The sequence below is a fragment of the Bactrocera neohumeralis genome, chromosome 4, assembly GCF_024586455.1.
Source record: "Bactrocera neohumeralis isolate Rockhampton chromosome 4, APGP_CSIRO_Bneo_wtdbg2-racon-allhic-juicebox.fasta_v2, whole genome shotgun sequence".
Lineage (NCBI taxonomy): Eukaryota > Metazoa > Arthropoda > Insecta > Diptera > Tephritidae > Bactrocera > Bactrocera neohumeralis.
The window spans coordinates 90,108,608-90,123,321 of record NC_065921.1 but is presented as its reverse complement, the minus strand read 5'-3'; the positions used below and the strand labels follow the sequence as shown (position 1 = coordinate 90,123,321).

The 14,714-nt window shown below is 37.1% G+C and overlaps 1 protein-coding gene across 18 annotated transcripts in view; it reads left to right on the top strand.

Moving 5' to 3' along the window:
• Window positions 1-14,714, top strand: part of LOC126757159 (uncharacterized) — a 28,547-nt gene that overhangs the window by 12,667 nt on the left and 1,166 nt on the right. For 2 of the 18 annotated variants that reach the window (XM_050470832.1, XM_050470830.1), the window contains 14 exons: window positions 5,183-5,466; window positions 5,561-5,737; window positions 5,800-5,922; window positions 7,489-7,590; window positions 7,673-7,852; window positions 7,931-8,140; window positions 8,953-9,152; window positions 9,216-9,624; window positions 9,946-9,972; window positions 10,318-10,602; window positions 10,899-11,268; window positions 12,569-12,722; window positions 12,799-12,906; window positions 12,977-13,132. In XM_050470832.1, coding sequence (XP_050326789.1) covers window positions 5,233-5,466; window positions 5,561-5,737; window positions 5,800-5,922; window positions 7,489-7,590; window positions 7,673-7,852; window positions 7,931-8,140; window positions 8,953-9,152; window positions 9,216-9,624; window positions 9,946-9,972; window positions 10,318-10,602; window positions 10,899-11,268; window positions 12,569-12,722; window positions 12,799-12,906; window positions 12,977-13,132 — 2,735 coding nt within the window. In that variant the 5' untranslated portion in view covers window positions 5,183-5,232. Of the gene's footprint in view, window positions 1-3,940; window positions 4,498-5,122; window positions 5,467-5,560; window positions 5,738-5,799; window positions 5,923-7,488; window positions 7,591-7,672; window positions 7,853-7,930; window positions 8,141-8,952; window positions 9,153-9,215; window positions 9,625-9,945; window positions 9,973-10,317; window positions 10,603-10,898; window positions 11,269-12,568; window positions 12,723-12,798; window positions 12,907-12,976; window positions 13,137-13,343; window positions 14,386-14,714 lie in introns of those variants that run through there. The other 16 variants (XR_007666699.1, XR_007666700.1, XM_050470823.1 and 13 more) reach the window with 16 other exon arrangements.

Sequence of the window (14,714 nt, the reverse complement as noted above, 5' to 3'; positions counted from 1 at the left end):
AAATATTTGCATATTTCTAAGTTTACTCACACATGTGTATTTATTATAATAACTCTTTAAGAGAGCGGTGTGCAGTTGGATGTGAGTGGAGCATTTTCACAATGAAAAGTGTTGGCATTATTTTGTTTATATCTCCTCTTTACTACATATTCGCCATTGTTTCTTATTTTGATATAAAGTTGATTTTCATGCTTAAATTGTGTCTCGCTAGTCTTGTTCTACGAACTGTTGTTCCCATTCATCGTCAGCATAACGCGCTTTTACGCTGGCTTCGTGTGGTAAAGGTCATTAGTCTTCAAAGAGTGTGAAATTCCTGCGATTTCAGCGAAACAATCGAACCTTTCGGTTTTGAATGAAACAATGGAAGCGTTTTTAACATCAATTTTCAGTACACTGTTGGAAAAGACGGTCACAAATGAAATTTCTGAGTCTGAAAATTAGTTACACTTCTATTTTCTTGTTGATTTGATGCTCATTTTCTTTCAGTCCGCATTGTTGTATTAGTAACACAAAATATTTGGCTTTCGAAATTAGTTTCCTGCTGCGCTTCGGATATTCGTGGGTGGCTTTAAATTAAGATTTGTAAATAAGGTAATATACATATGTACGTCATCGTGATGACATCAGAGAGCAATGTCGACTGGCACTGCTAAATCTGTCTGCAAAAGTATAAGCAGATATACATACATACATGTATACTATATATACATAAATCTGTATATCTACTGCCACGTTGAGTGGTTAATGACGATTTGTTTTCATTATTGTATTAGTTACCTGCGTTTTGCCTGATTTTGGAGTGCCGCGAATCGAACGTACAACCGGTATAAATGTAATTAGTTAAGATTGAGTCATGTGTAGAAGTTCACGCAAGTGAGGAAAGTTCTCTGATCGCCATTCACTTCGGAGTGGCCAGAAACGATTCTTTACATATGGCTCAAGCAGTTCAAGACTTCCGGTCTTTGACCAAGTATCCTGTGGGTAGCCAAAGAACATCCGTTTGAAGGCGAGCTAAAATGAGAAGGCGAATCATTCCCTCCACAGGGTTGTGCGCTGGATTTGGGACCCGCCCCTAAAAAACAGTACCAATGAAACGAGCTTTTAGACAGGGTGATTCCCTCTCATGCGCCTTTTTCAATATAATTCTGGAAAAAGTGATTCGTGCTGCTAATCTGAACCGCAGTTGCGCTGCCTATTCTAAAAGTACATTGGTACTGGAGCACGGAGATGATATTAGAATAACGCTTGCCCACAGTTGCCGCCCTATTGTACCACGCAAAACATGGACGTTGACCTGATATAAGAAAACACTTGGAGCATTTGAGAAAATTGTTGTTCGAAAGATCTTTGGAGTCGTCCGCGTAAGCGATGAATATCGAACCACGAACTGCATGAACTCCACGTCGACACGGTTAGGCTATGGCGTTCGCATGGACGATGATGATCTAAATGCTCGAAGAAGAAGAATGACAGAGGTACTCAGGGTCTATATTTTCTAATAGTGCTTTTTCTTTCCGAAGGGTATGAAAAATATTCCAACAAGAGTCTTACTTTAACACTAGCTGTTGCGGGATGATGAAAACTTTGCCCAAAAATGTGTTAATGCATATTGCATATTATTGTTATTGCTAAGAAAACGAAATAATAAAACTCGCAGAAGACGTATCAGCTTCGATTTATAATTCACTAAAGAAATATGTATATATAGATATACGTATCTGTATATAGTAAGTATATATGTATGTACATATTTGTTGTATATTCGAACAGTATTGCCTGAATTTGTGTTTAAGTATTTATTTATTTGTTGCTGTTGTTGTTGCATGCTGTCTGCAACAAGTGCCAAATTCATTGCGGCCATTGTTCATTCATTCAATATATCATGTAAATTGTTTGTTTTACATCAGCCAAGCATCTTGTGTTTAGAAAAAAATAATTCACTCACAAGAATAGACATTTAGCTGAAAGAGATTTCGCAGATTCCGTTTTGGCAGCGCGCTGAATTCGGTGCATGCACAAAGCGCATACAGACTTCGATGTGTTTATATTTGCATATTTAAATATGTGGATCTGCGGAGGTGTATGCATACACTGTTTGCAATGAAAACTGTGCAACATGCTGCTGACAGCGGTCAAATCATCTGCTTTTCATTTTCAGTATGAAAATCCAGTGAATTGGTCATTATACACGAATTCATTCAGGCGAATGGAAGTAAAAAAATTTTCTATTGAAATATCAAGGCAAGAGATTGCCGAAAAACATGCTCTATATACATATGTACATTTCGAATATTATATATTGGAAAACATTTTTCCGAGAACAAGCGAACTGTGGCAGAGACAGATTAGCAAAAGATCGTATTGGCGGCTGAGTTTTGAAATCAAAAACGCACTTCAACACCATATGCACATTTGTCTTTTATATATGTACATATGTGTAAATATTCACAAGTATACTTGTATATAAGTATGTGTAAGTATATAAATGTTTATAAATACTAGGACCGTTTTTTTGAGCAAAAATAGTTTACGAAAAAGTGATTTTATTGCTTAGCATTCATTAACTTCTTGCTTTGGCATCAAACGAAAGCCATTCCAACTGCGTCCAGAGATACGATTCTTAAAATAGTTTTTGGTATTGTCATTGACGCCGTGTGAGCTATTTTAATGCGCTTGAAATTAATGCCTTTGTGGGAAAAACTAAATTAACTTCAAGTTTGTTGTAGTTGTTGCTGTATTAGCACTCGTATTGCCTAGAGCTCCACTAACGCCACGACGGAGTGGTGGCATAAATAGTTGAAATAGTCGAAATGAAAATGTTTCCATATAAAAACTCCGGTGAATCCATTATTCGCATAGCACTATATTTCGTATAAATTAAGAATGTCTAAGTAACACGCAGCTGCCATGAAAGCGTAATTATAGAAGCGAGAATACTTGCCCGTGTCGTGCGTCCTAAGTCAGCTCAGCCTTCGCACATATACATATATGTATATACATACATATGTACAAGATCTGGTTGTGCACCCAATTACGTCATCTCGTGTGAGCAGCCAACGATGATGTCGGCAACCATGCGGTAATAGAAAAAGTCACACACACACACACAATGTAAAATTTATTTTCGATTTTAAAAAGTATGACGTCAAAACTGAGAAGGTGTAAAAGTGGCAATAGTGGCACCCGCTTCCGACAGCTGCTACACACAAACATCCTGTTGAACAACAAGATCGGCCATCATACACACATACCTACATACCAGCATACGAGTAGCTGCATTAAGGTGTGAAAGAAAGTTCGGTGTAGTACTTATGAACAGATGGTGAGCGTCTGCGATTGTTGATTAGATGTAGTGGCCGAGCGTATTCGTGAACTCAGCGACATCTTCCTAACTTATTGTTTATTGGCCATTGCGTAGGGAGAGATTTACGAATTCAGAAAGCTTTTCCGATTTTCCAACACACGGCGTTTATCTCTTTGCGACGACGCAATGCCGTTCTACGGTTCGCCAAAGCGGTCGCGGTGACTTCTAGCTCCATGCGCAATCTCTGCCGGCTGTTCTCCTGCTGCTTTATGCTCGCCAACTCTTGACTGCCACCGACTGTGGCGGATTTCAGCCGATCTCCTTCAAATTTGGCGTTCAGTTTGGTTTCGCTTTGCTTTCGAAAGGTTTTCAATTTAGTTTCGTTCTATACTCCTCATTCGGTTCGGTTTCGTTTTGTGAATTTCGCTTTGATTTGGTGTAAAGAAATTTTGTTAATAAGCTAAACGGGATTTCTAAAGCGATGAGCGATGGCAAAATGTGATTGCAATTTCTTTATTGAACAAAATTGCGAGTTTGCCTCAAAACATTTGTGCCATAATTACTTGTGTACGCTAAGTCTTTAGATATATGGACATATGTATATCTATAGTGCTCAAAGTGTATGCTCCAGTTTTTCTGATTTCCAAAATAGCAAAACAACACAGATTTACAAAATATTTCAATTGTGAAAAATTCATCAGCTAGCGTGCTATAAATAGCTGGTTGAAATCTTTTTGGCTTCCATATTAATTTTCAGAATAACTTTACTCGCTGCGAATCCCCATACACTTCGGTCATTCGGCCGAGCACTTTTCGTCCATAGTATTCGGTCAACGAGAGTTTGGTTATTTTCGCAAGTGAAAGTGTGCATTTTTGTGTGCGTGTGTTGGAGGATCCCAAATGGGTTCTGACAAACATCACCCAATGCTCAAGTGAAAACCGCAAGTCCTACAAGGCCAAAGATAAACACTTTTTTTTTGTATCGAAAGTAAAGACCTTACGCAAATGCACTGATAAACAAACAAACAAAAAGCGGAAGACGATTGAAAAAATCATTTATGAAATGCAGGAATTTTGTTAAATTTGTTGAAGTGTGATTTTGTTTCTTCGCTGTGATTTTCGACGTTCTTAACTAATTTGAATTTGCTTATTCTTCTTTGACTGGAGCTAAGAAGTTCACTTAATTCGGCACGGTAAATATTTTTCTTCTAATAAATTGTGTTCACATTTGACCCTTTGACCCAGTTTTTTTATAGTCAGTAATGAAAATACATATTTTATATAAGGTTTTGTGTTCTTTTTAATTCGATCCTTTAACTTCTACCCGCAGTCACAAGCCTCCGAACGTATTTCTTCTTGAAAAAGTAGTATAAAGATGCGTTAGCCGTTCGGAGTCGACTCTTTTTCAGATATATCAAAGTCAGGGTGGGTTTAAAAGGGTTTGATGGATTCGTTACGCTGATGATTATGGTTGGAGGTAACGGATGTTGTTGTTGTTGGTGTAGAGTCTGAAAACATTCCTCGAGTAATTGACAGTCCGCGGCCGGATAAAAATCCGGGTCCGTTCAGGTTACTTAGACCCGAGTGTCATGAGAACGGTTAGTTAACGGATATAGCTTATTGCTTTGTTGCTCCCGATTGATGTTATCAGTGCCCTAAGTATATTTTTTAGCAATACATAACCCAGCGCAATCAAAGAGTTTAGCGAATATAACTTCACCAGACAATTTTAGATATTGTAGAAATGAATACTCAATCTGCTAGATTTTAACACTTTGTTGACTTAGCCAAAATCCCTGCTGTTATCTCTATTTTCAGATATGATGCGTAAAACCTGATTTATGCATCTGCCATCGCACTGAATTATGGATTTAGCAGATCAAATCGATGATTATATTTGTTCATTTGAAGGAATTGGTGATTTAACAATGGACTCACTAGCAATGTTCATATTTATTTGGGCTGTATTGGCCCTCTTCTTAGTATGGCTGTGTAAATTTTTATACAATAAATATGTGGTAAATAACAACAAAACGCCGACAAGTCAGAGCAACAGTCGGCAGAGCAGTGTGGCGCCCGGTGCTGCCAGCACAACGAAAACTGAAGCAAGCAAACGACTATCCGAGCCGAGAGAAGTGATGGCGAGCAAAGCGGATTTTAAGGTGGGCATAAGAAAATATCCTAAAGGCGGATCTTAGAATGCCATTTTAAAACTGTTAACCATATGTGTTTGTATATATTTTTTGTTGTAATTAGGACTTAGCTGCCAAACCCGGTGGTGCTGCACGCGGTCGCGCGCCCGGTGGCGGTGCTGCAGGTGCAGCTGCTGGTGCTGGCGCACGCCGCCGCATGGTGCGACAGGGCTCTACTGGACCGGAAAGCCGCAAAAAACGTTATGTGCCGCCACCCTCCAATGTTGTTGGACCCGAAACAGTGAGTTGTGCAGCAGAAATGAGTTGACAATATAAAGCTAAGTTATCTACATTCCAATTTAGACTTCCGTTACTTGGACCAGTCAAGTGTTCCGTTGGCTTTACAGCGATCTTGTGATAGTCAACGAATTGCTAACCTCTTGGGTTATAGCCTTAAATGAAACTCTGAAGAAATCGATGGAAGAGGTGAGTTGCCAAACGATTTACTAACAAAACATTAATATTCAAATAAACCGGAAAGTCTACATTTACAATTAATACAATAAAAAGGAATACAATTTAACATCGTTATGTACATACATACATATGTATGTATGTAAATCTAATGTAAATTGTGCAGAGCTTAATGTTGCTAGGAACGTAAAGCTCGGTATGACCTCATCAAACGGCAGCTTATCGATGATGAGTTTAATAACGCGCCAAATGCGGCACTGAGATTATTTCGCAATTAAATTACATTTAGGAAAGCAGACTCAAGAACTTCATGGGTTATTAATACTGTGATTTCCATGACTCTTTACCTGTAAACTAATAGACCGAGCGAATATCATTATTGGCAAAAAGAGGAGCATAAAATTAGATTCCCATTCTATTCCAAATTTGTTTCAGATTAAGATTCTTCTTTTCTTCAGTAGTAGTGATTGTAGTTCGTGACGTCATGATATGGATTTATGTTTATCTCTTTATCGTACAAACAAATACACATATGTATGTATATGTACATACATATGTATGATTACGATATGATTCACAGACAAAAATGTTTTCATTGATTTTTGAAAAAATGCGAAATATGCGCTCGAATACAAATAGCTCCTGCGCCTTAAGCCAAATTGCATGAAAAGTTCATTGATTCCAACCAAACTATGAGATCACTTAGCTGATTTGTTTTGTTTTGTTGTTGCACAAGTACGTGTATAATCCGTCGTTCCGTCGTCATCTAACAGAAACTCAAATTGAATCACGCATTACGTCAGACATATTTTAATATATGTTTTATATATAAACATACATACATATGTATATGTGAACATACAATTTTACATTCATAAACACGCTCGCCAAATTTAGTCTCACTTGAGTGTTTTTTAGAAAAAAAAAATCAAATAAGACCGGCTTATAAGAAGCATTCGACGAAAGCAAAAATCGAAGCGATGTTTAAGCAATAAAATTGAAATAAACATAAATATACGAAACGAGAAACACCAAAAACGCGGCAGACAATTTACATATCCATACACACTTACATATGTACATACATATACATATATTTATATTGTTGATAGGCGTGTAAATATGTATACACACATGTAAAGACACGAAATGGGTTTAATGTTAACCTTGGCCCCGGTTTCAGCACATAATAAAGAAGAAGAAATAATATAATAATAACAACAACACTGAAAACGTCAGGCCGGCGATAAAAGCAGCAAAAACAATTCGAAGCGCCAAAGGCCAGAACGACATGAAATTTTTCATATAATACATACAAACAGGTCTGCTTACAAATGCACATACATATTAATATTTAAAAAAACACGCGAAGTAACAATCATAAAGTTGGGTTCACACAACAATATTATAAATGTTTGTATATGTTTCACAGTCATTATTTACTGTATGTATTTACTATTTATACATGTAATATTAATACCAGGGTACAATAGACTACAGTTCGTAGTGAAATTCTCTAATATTAATACCAGAGGCATTTAAAAAACTCCTTAATATAAATTTATTTACCACTTTCAGCATGGCGTCGCAGTGGAGGTGGTGCGCGTGCTGCCCGACAGTCCACCACCCAGTTTGAACAATATATTTTGCAACTGTGATGAAACGAATCCTTCAAATATGGTAGGTCTCACTGCGCAATAATCATTTCAAGCCTAACGTTAACACCTCTGTCTCTTTTTCTTCTCTCCTCCACTGCCCACAGCTGATCACCTTCGATTGCGATGCACAGCCGGTGCTGCAGGTAAAGACGTATCGTCAAAAGGCGGGCAAGGTTGACACCTCGCATTACAAAGTGACCATCTCCCGCTTCCGTGCGCGAATGGCTACCGCCATGAATTACAACACACTCAAGGGCGAGATGAAGGTGGAGGGCTATCCTGATGTGAGTGTTCATGCTAGTGCTTTTTAAATTTAAACAAAATTAATATGAAATAATTTGTGACAATATTTTTATGTGCAGATCCGCGTTGCCATGAATAGTGTGGGCGCCATCAAGCCAATGGATCAAGATGAGCAGCAGCTGCAAGGTGTCATTAGTGACATAATCACCGCCACACTGCGCGACACTGTCTATCCAGTCGACTTTTCGGTCTACGCAACCTGCCCTCGGGCCGAGATCGACCCGCTTGACATGCCTGTAATATATCCCGTCAATTATGATGCGTTAGCGGTGAGCGTCAGTACACTGAGAAGAAACATATTCATAAATATCAAATCCGTATACGGGGTTTCCTTTTTTTTCGTTAATTTCATTGTTTAATTGTTTATGTTTTTATAAAACACTTTCCGAATCATTAAACGATTGGCAGTGACAACTCGTACAGATTTTGCATACTAAGCTGGTATGTGATTACAGAGGTACATCACTCTACATACATACAAACATACACATGCCAAGTATATATTTGGCATTCGTCTCGATCGCCCCAGAGTTTGTAAAAATGCCGTGTCACAAAATAAACACTGTTATTCTTCTCATTGTTCTACCCACTTCCGCGCATTGCATGTTTGAAAATGAAAAATTGTTTCAGCCTCAACATTGTTGCCGATGAAATTTGCCTTTTGTTTACTTAAACGTAACAAACATTATATAACAATTAACAACAGTTAAAAGTCAAAATCACTTTTTGAAATTCATTTTCAAAAGTTAAGTTCATTTTTGTTTTTGCTTTCTCTCATTTCAGAGGGCTTATCAATATTATTATAATTATTGAACATGATTTCGCAACTGAATTGTTACAATTTCCAAAAGACAAAACATAAATTTGTAAAGAAACTCTCATATTGTACCGAAAAATATACATATATGTACTTATGTAGAAATACTAGTTATCAAATAAAAGGCAAATTTCATTGCCTTCGTAAACTGGAAAACATGCTTTACATTGCCAAAAATTGTCCGCTCATTTTACTCAACAATTTTTCTCGTTTCATTTCTCTTTCATACTTCACAAAAAAAAACAAACTTAACACCCTTTATAGCAAAACTTGGAGGGCTCTAATTTGTCAGGTCTGCAGCCTATGATCTCTGGTCGTCGTTTGCTGGTAAAAATTGTGAAAGGTGAAGGGCTGGCCGAAGCCAAGGACCCCTACGTTGTGGTGGAAATGGACGAACCTGCACAAAAGAATCAAACCGGCGCTCGGCAGGGTGCCACGCCTTATTGGGATGAGCATTTCCTATTGTAAGTGCTTACGCTTCATTTGCTTAGCTCGATTGTTTGATTTTTCTTTTGTTTTCTTTTTAGTGAATTGTCTCCACAATCAGCGGAGATTTTATTCGAAGTATATGATCGGCCTGCTAATGGCGTCGAAACGGCCAAATTCCTCGGTTTGGGTTTGGTGGGCATTGATGAGTTGGCCGTCGGGCCTGCATCTACACAAGTGCTGACACTGCAGCCGCGTCCGTATGAGACGAATCCGGTGAGTGGCACCATCACTGTGGACTTTGTGTTCATTGAAGGTGCCGAAATACCCGCTGGACCCAAACCGTACAAATTGAAGGAGGCCTTGAAGATCAGCACGCCAGTCATTAACGAGCACATGAAGAACGGCGCCGGTTTGGCTGATGCGGCTGTACGCGCCTTACAGGATGGCGCACTCTCCACAACCGGACAACCCAGCAAGAGCACACTAATTATACATAGCGTCCAAAGGGTGAGTTCCAGACTTTCACGATTTTTCGAAATCTCATTTAAGCCTTTAGCTGCCTATGGAGAAATGGTGTGCTTTATACATATTTCAGGCGGAGATTCATATTGAACCGTTTATTAAAAATTGAAGTCTCAAATCTCCGCCCAAGCAGTGGATTTAATGTTTTATTTAATTTCGAATAATTTCGATGCTAAATTTGGTTTTTGTTTTTCATGTTGCTCACTCCCGCTCTCTCACCGTCACATTACGAAACGCTTTTGAAAAATAAAATTATTTCCTGATTCGTTCATATTGCACCATCACGCAACGTCAAAACAAATGTAGAACCAAAACAATTCAAATGCATTTAAGGTAAATTTGTATTTAAGTTTCTCAGCATCTGCATACCGATTCACGTTTTGTTAATTAAACCTCTTTCATTTATTTTTAACATTATTTATACAACTTTTTTATATAAAAAACTAAAAATTTCTTTTTGAGTTGCACTCATTTTGTGCATAAGTTATTTATTTAGTTTTTGGTATAGTTGAGTACATAACCTTAAAAAGTAGATAAGAAACTTATGTTTACGTATTTTTTCTTCGTTTTGGCTCGCTTTCTTCAATTGCTTGTAACTCTAATGATTCAATGCGCTTTCTAACTAAAATTAACCTGCGAAATCACTTCCAACCGAAATTTCGTCTGCAACGGAAATAGGTTGAAGTGAACAAGGACGGCAGAATCGAAGTGAAAGAGTCACCACAGGAAGAAGTCGACGGTGCTGTGACACAAATTTTAGAATCCCCATTAAACGACAATACGAGCGAATCGTTGCCCACCGCCAATACGACAGCGGATATCGAGCAAATACAACAGGAAATTTCGGTGGCGACGGACATAACCGCCAGCCCCACAGACTCATGTCCACCAAACGATGTGTCTCTAGATGAATCGGGTGTGGCATCAGGTAACAGCAGCGCTTTGGTTGCGTCCAGCGCCGAGGTGAGTATGCCAAAATTGTTCTCTTATTCGAAAGCACGCTGCGAATGTTGCAATTTTGCTAAAAATACTTTAATATTTTGTTGGAATGATTTTCAATTAAAACTGAATTCACTAAAAATAAACAGCTTTGTGTTTTTTAAGTATGTCAGGCTTAGCACTCAGTGATTATAACTTGAATCAAAATAAGCTTGAGTCAATAGTCCTCAGCATACCTTAAAATACACAAAGCTTCAGGCTCATAGAGCGGATATTTTTGTCGTTGTAAATTAATTAAAGTTTTTCATTTCATTGCACAGTTTGGTCAACCGAATGCCGCTTCCTCACCACAGGCACACAATGGCTACTCACCATACAATGGCAACTCGACTACAAACGGTTCACAGAATTATGGCTATCAAAGCAATAGTTTGCCCCGCAATGGTGCTGCGACTAGCACACCATTAAGCAGCGCTGAGCTGGACGAGAGAGGACGGAGTAAGAAACGAAATTTCTTTGGAACATTAAAAAAACGTTTAAGTCGATCCAAAACACGCACCCATTCGGCTGATCGTGGCGCTTTGACGCCGTCCCACAATAATAACGGTACCACCCCAACAGGAACACTTAACGGTGATTCACGTTCATTATCTGTCGATCGTGCTGTATTGTCTAAAAGCAATTCACTTGGTAATTACCATTCACCCACCTCTCCAACCAACCACTTGGTACTTGATCTAACACTTGTGTGGACGTAATTTTCACTCGCTCTCTTTCATAATATGCTTCTTAACTATTTATGTGTGGAAAAATTGTCGCTAGTTTAAGCGCCGTTATTGGATTTACTATGCTTTCCTTTATTCTATTTTAAAAAAGAAAAGAACTATTTTTTTTCTTTACGTTTGACAGGAACTGCTTTATAAATAGTTAAAAATATTTTGTAGACATCTTTATAACAATAAAATACTTTATTATTTTTTTTATTTTATTTTATAACTTATTATTTTTAATTGCTTAACCCAAATTTTAAACAAGTTTTCCAAATTGCGGATTTCAATTTCAAAAATGCACTGATTATTACTAATTAAATCTTATTTTTGCGTATTATTTCTTATTGCTGTTTTTATAGTTTTTTGTGTAGCTAAATCCACATATAACTGTACTAAGTAGTCCTTTTTGTTTTGTCTATCTCTGTTTCTTTATCTCTAACCTAACACTTTCTACTGTATTGTATGTATTTATCTTTCTTTTCCAAACACAATCCCTAATCTAACCTACTCTACCACGAAAACTATGCTACTTCAACGCCGAAAATATGAATTGTATGTATGTATGCCCCCTTAATCAATATTAAAACATATTTATGTACATGTGTAATACTAATATATGCATATACTCATGATATACTCACGCAAACATATATACACACACGTGCATATCAATTTCGTACTAACAAAACACTTTAACTCATTATTTCCTTCCGCCTCCTTTAATTTGGGTTCGCGTCAAAATTTTTAACATTTAATTTACCGCTTGATTTGATTAATTTTAAAATACTCTTAATGCATTGAAATGTGCATATTCAATCCATATACTACATATGTTATTAATTTAATTTTACTCTCTTTTAATTTCATATGTTTCCATCTTATGATTTTGGCCGATTTTGTTTTAATACAAATAAAAAAAAACGAAAAAAATCAAAATGGGAAATCTGTTCACTTTTGGATAATTGATAATCGAACTCCTTCACCCACCGCTGTATATTACTACCACTACTTGTGTTACTTAACAATATTTTTGCTGCAAAAAAATGGAAACACCCTGAAAATATCTTTGGTGAAATGTATTTTATCGTAAATGATGTGTAACAATTGAAACTAAACTTATAAATTCGTTTCGGTACTTCGAAACTGCACGCTTTTCTTAATTTTATTTTCGTAAAAAAAATGAATCTATACAAACTACACAAAACAACGAAAATACTCAGGCTTACGCGCTGGTTCGTCACGACTTGATCACTCAAGGCAATCTTCAATTTCAGAATCGTCCGCAATCTCAGGTTTCTCGTCAGCCAGCAACAAAACGTACGTACATGAAGCATCCACGCTGGTGCTGGAGACGATCGAGAATGGCGTGAAGCGGTGAGTCAATTGTCGAGCACTCGTTTATTATACTTACTCGTATGTCTTAAGTGCTAATGCGTACATTTTTTCTTAGGCATTTCATTGTGCCGCTGGCAATCGCACAACGGCCCAGGTGGCGTCGCAAAGGCACAAAACTGCACATTTACAATGACCACACCTTTATCGCCAAACATTTGAGCGGGTAAGCGGCGACGAAACTTTCGTTTGGCTTTCTGATAAATTTTCTATAAAATTGCTTGTTGCATCCACAGTGGCGGCTTGCAATGCCAAGTCTGCATGAAGTCCATCCCGCGACGACCGGGCAAGCAGGGCTACGAATGTCGTGACTGCAATTTGATCTGCCACAAACAATGCCACATACGCGCACCACAGGCGTGTCCGAATCCTACAGTGCTTTCAATGGAATTGTGAGTAACAAATTATAAATGTTGAACAAATTGATAATCTGTTTTTTGGCGTGCAGAATTGGCTGCCAAAACAGATTGTGGTGATCGTGTGTGGGAAGCATAGTTTTACTAATTTTAATTTTCTTAATTTTCTCTCTTCTCTCCTCACCCTGTATGGAAAATTTTTAATTTTGTTGTACTTCTAAATAAAATACGTCAAACACCAACACAGGACCTCATTTCCGGTACTCACAGAACAAGATATACTCTAGTCAACTTTATATTTGAATTTCTAGCGCTCATAAGTTTTATTGTCATAAAAACTTTGAATTTTTCATTGAAATATACATACATTGATTGATATGTTTTTAATTTATGCGAAATACTGGAGAAAACATTTTCTTTCAAAATTCATAATTTTAAAAAATCTCACAACAAAGACAAATATCTTAAGCTAGAGAAGTTGAGTTTTGAGCTTTTTACGGCTTTTACGAAATTGTTTCTAAACTTTCAACCCGCAACGCTTTCGCATTGAAAACCAATTAACTTTTACGCTTCAACCGCTTTTTTAAATATTGTTATTTTGAAAATGTTCATAGGAAGTCATTATTCACTTCACTTAAACGAAAAATTTAAGAATTTCTTTGTATCAAAACATTTTGAAGTTTTTAAATCAAAATTAGTTGTGTAACTTATAATTTTGCCTTCAACCGACTATATTTTGTCATTTATTTATTGTCACACTGATTCTAATTTTTAAGACGTATCACTCACAAAAGGTCAAGAACTGTTGGCCGCATGCTCATACATATAAAACTTGCTTTCAAAATCTTAAGTTGTAAATGGTTTCCATATACATATATGTATGTATGTATCTTCATGGTATATAACATCTGCTATACATACGCTTGTCATCTAACTGTTTACACAACCCAAAATAATGCCAATCCGCACTTAACCCATGCACTCTATTAACACAGGACGATGACTTCTAATGAAATAGCTCTAAAAACGCCAGCATCCACGCTTAACTAACCATTCTATAAACACAAGTTTGAAAACAATTTCACTGTCGTCAGCTTTATACACGAGCTTTTCGTGCAAGCTCAAGTTGCAATATGCTATACATACATACATATTTTCATGAGTTTTGAACTCAAAATCGTAAAAATTTTCCGCCGAAGCCATAATATTTAAAGCTCAAGCTGTATTCAATACTCAGAAGTCCATAAAAGTCAATAAGGTACTGCGTAATTCGGCGCCTTGTTTCATAGGTAAGCCAATTGCATGTGTTCACCGAGTTCGAAAAGTTCGACTCGTTTTTTTGAAATATTTTACTTAAAATCTTGAGTTGTTTGACAAATAACGCCGAAAATGAACGCTTAAATACTTGGATGTTTTTGCTCTTAAGCTAATACCAATCTTTGGATGCTGCCTTGAAATTTTTTTGCTTGTTTTTCAAGTGCTAACTAGTCGAAGTTGTGCTAATAGTCCAGCTTTAAAGCATGGTTTGTGCCTTAATTGTACCCGCCATTTCCGCTTGCTACTAAAACGCTTGGTAAATTTGAAATTAATTTCTAAACTAAATTTCAATTTGAAATTG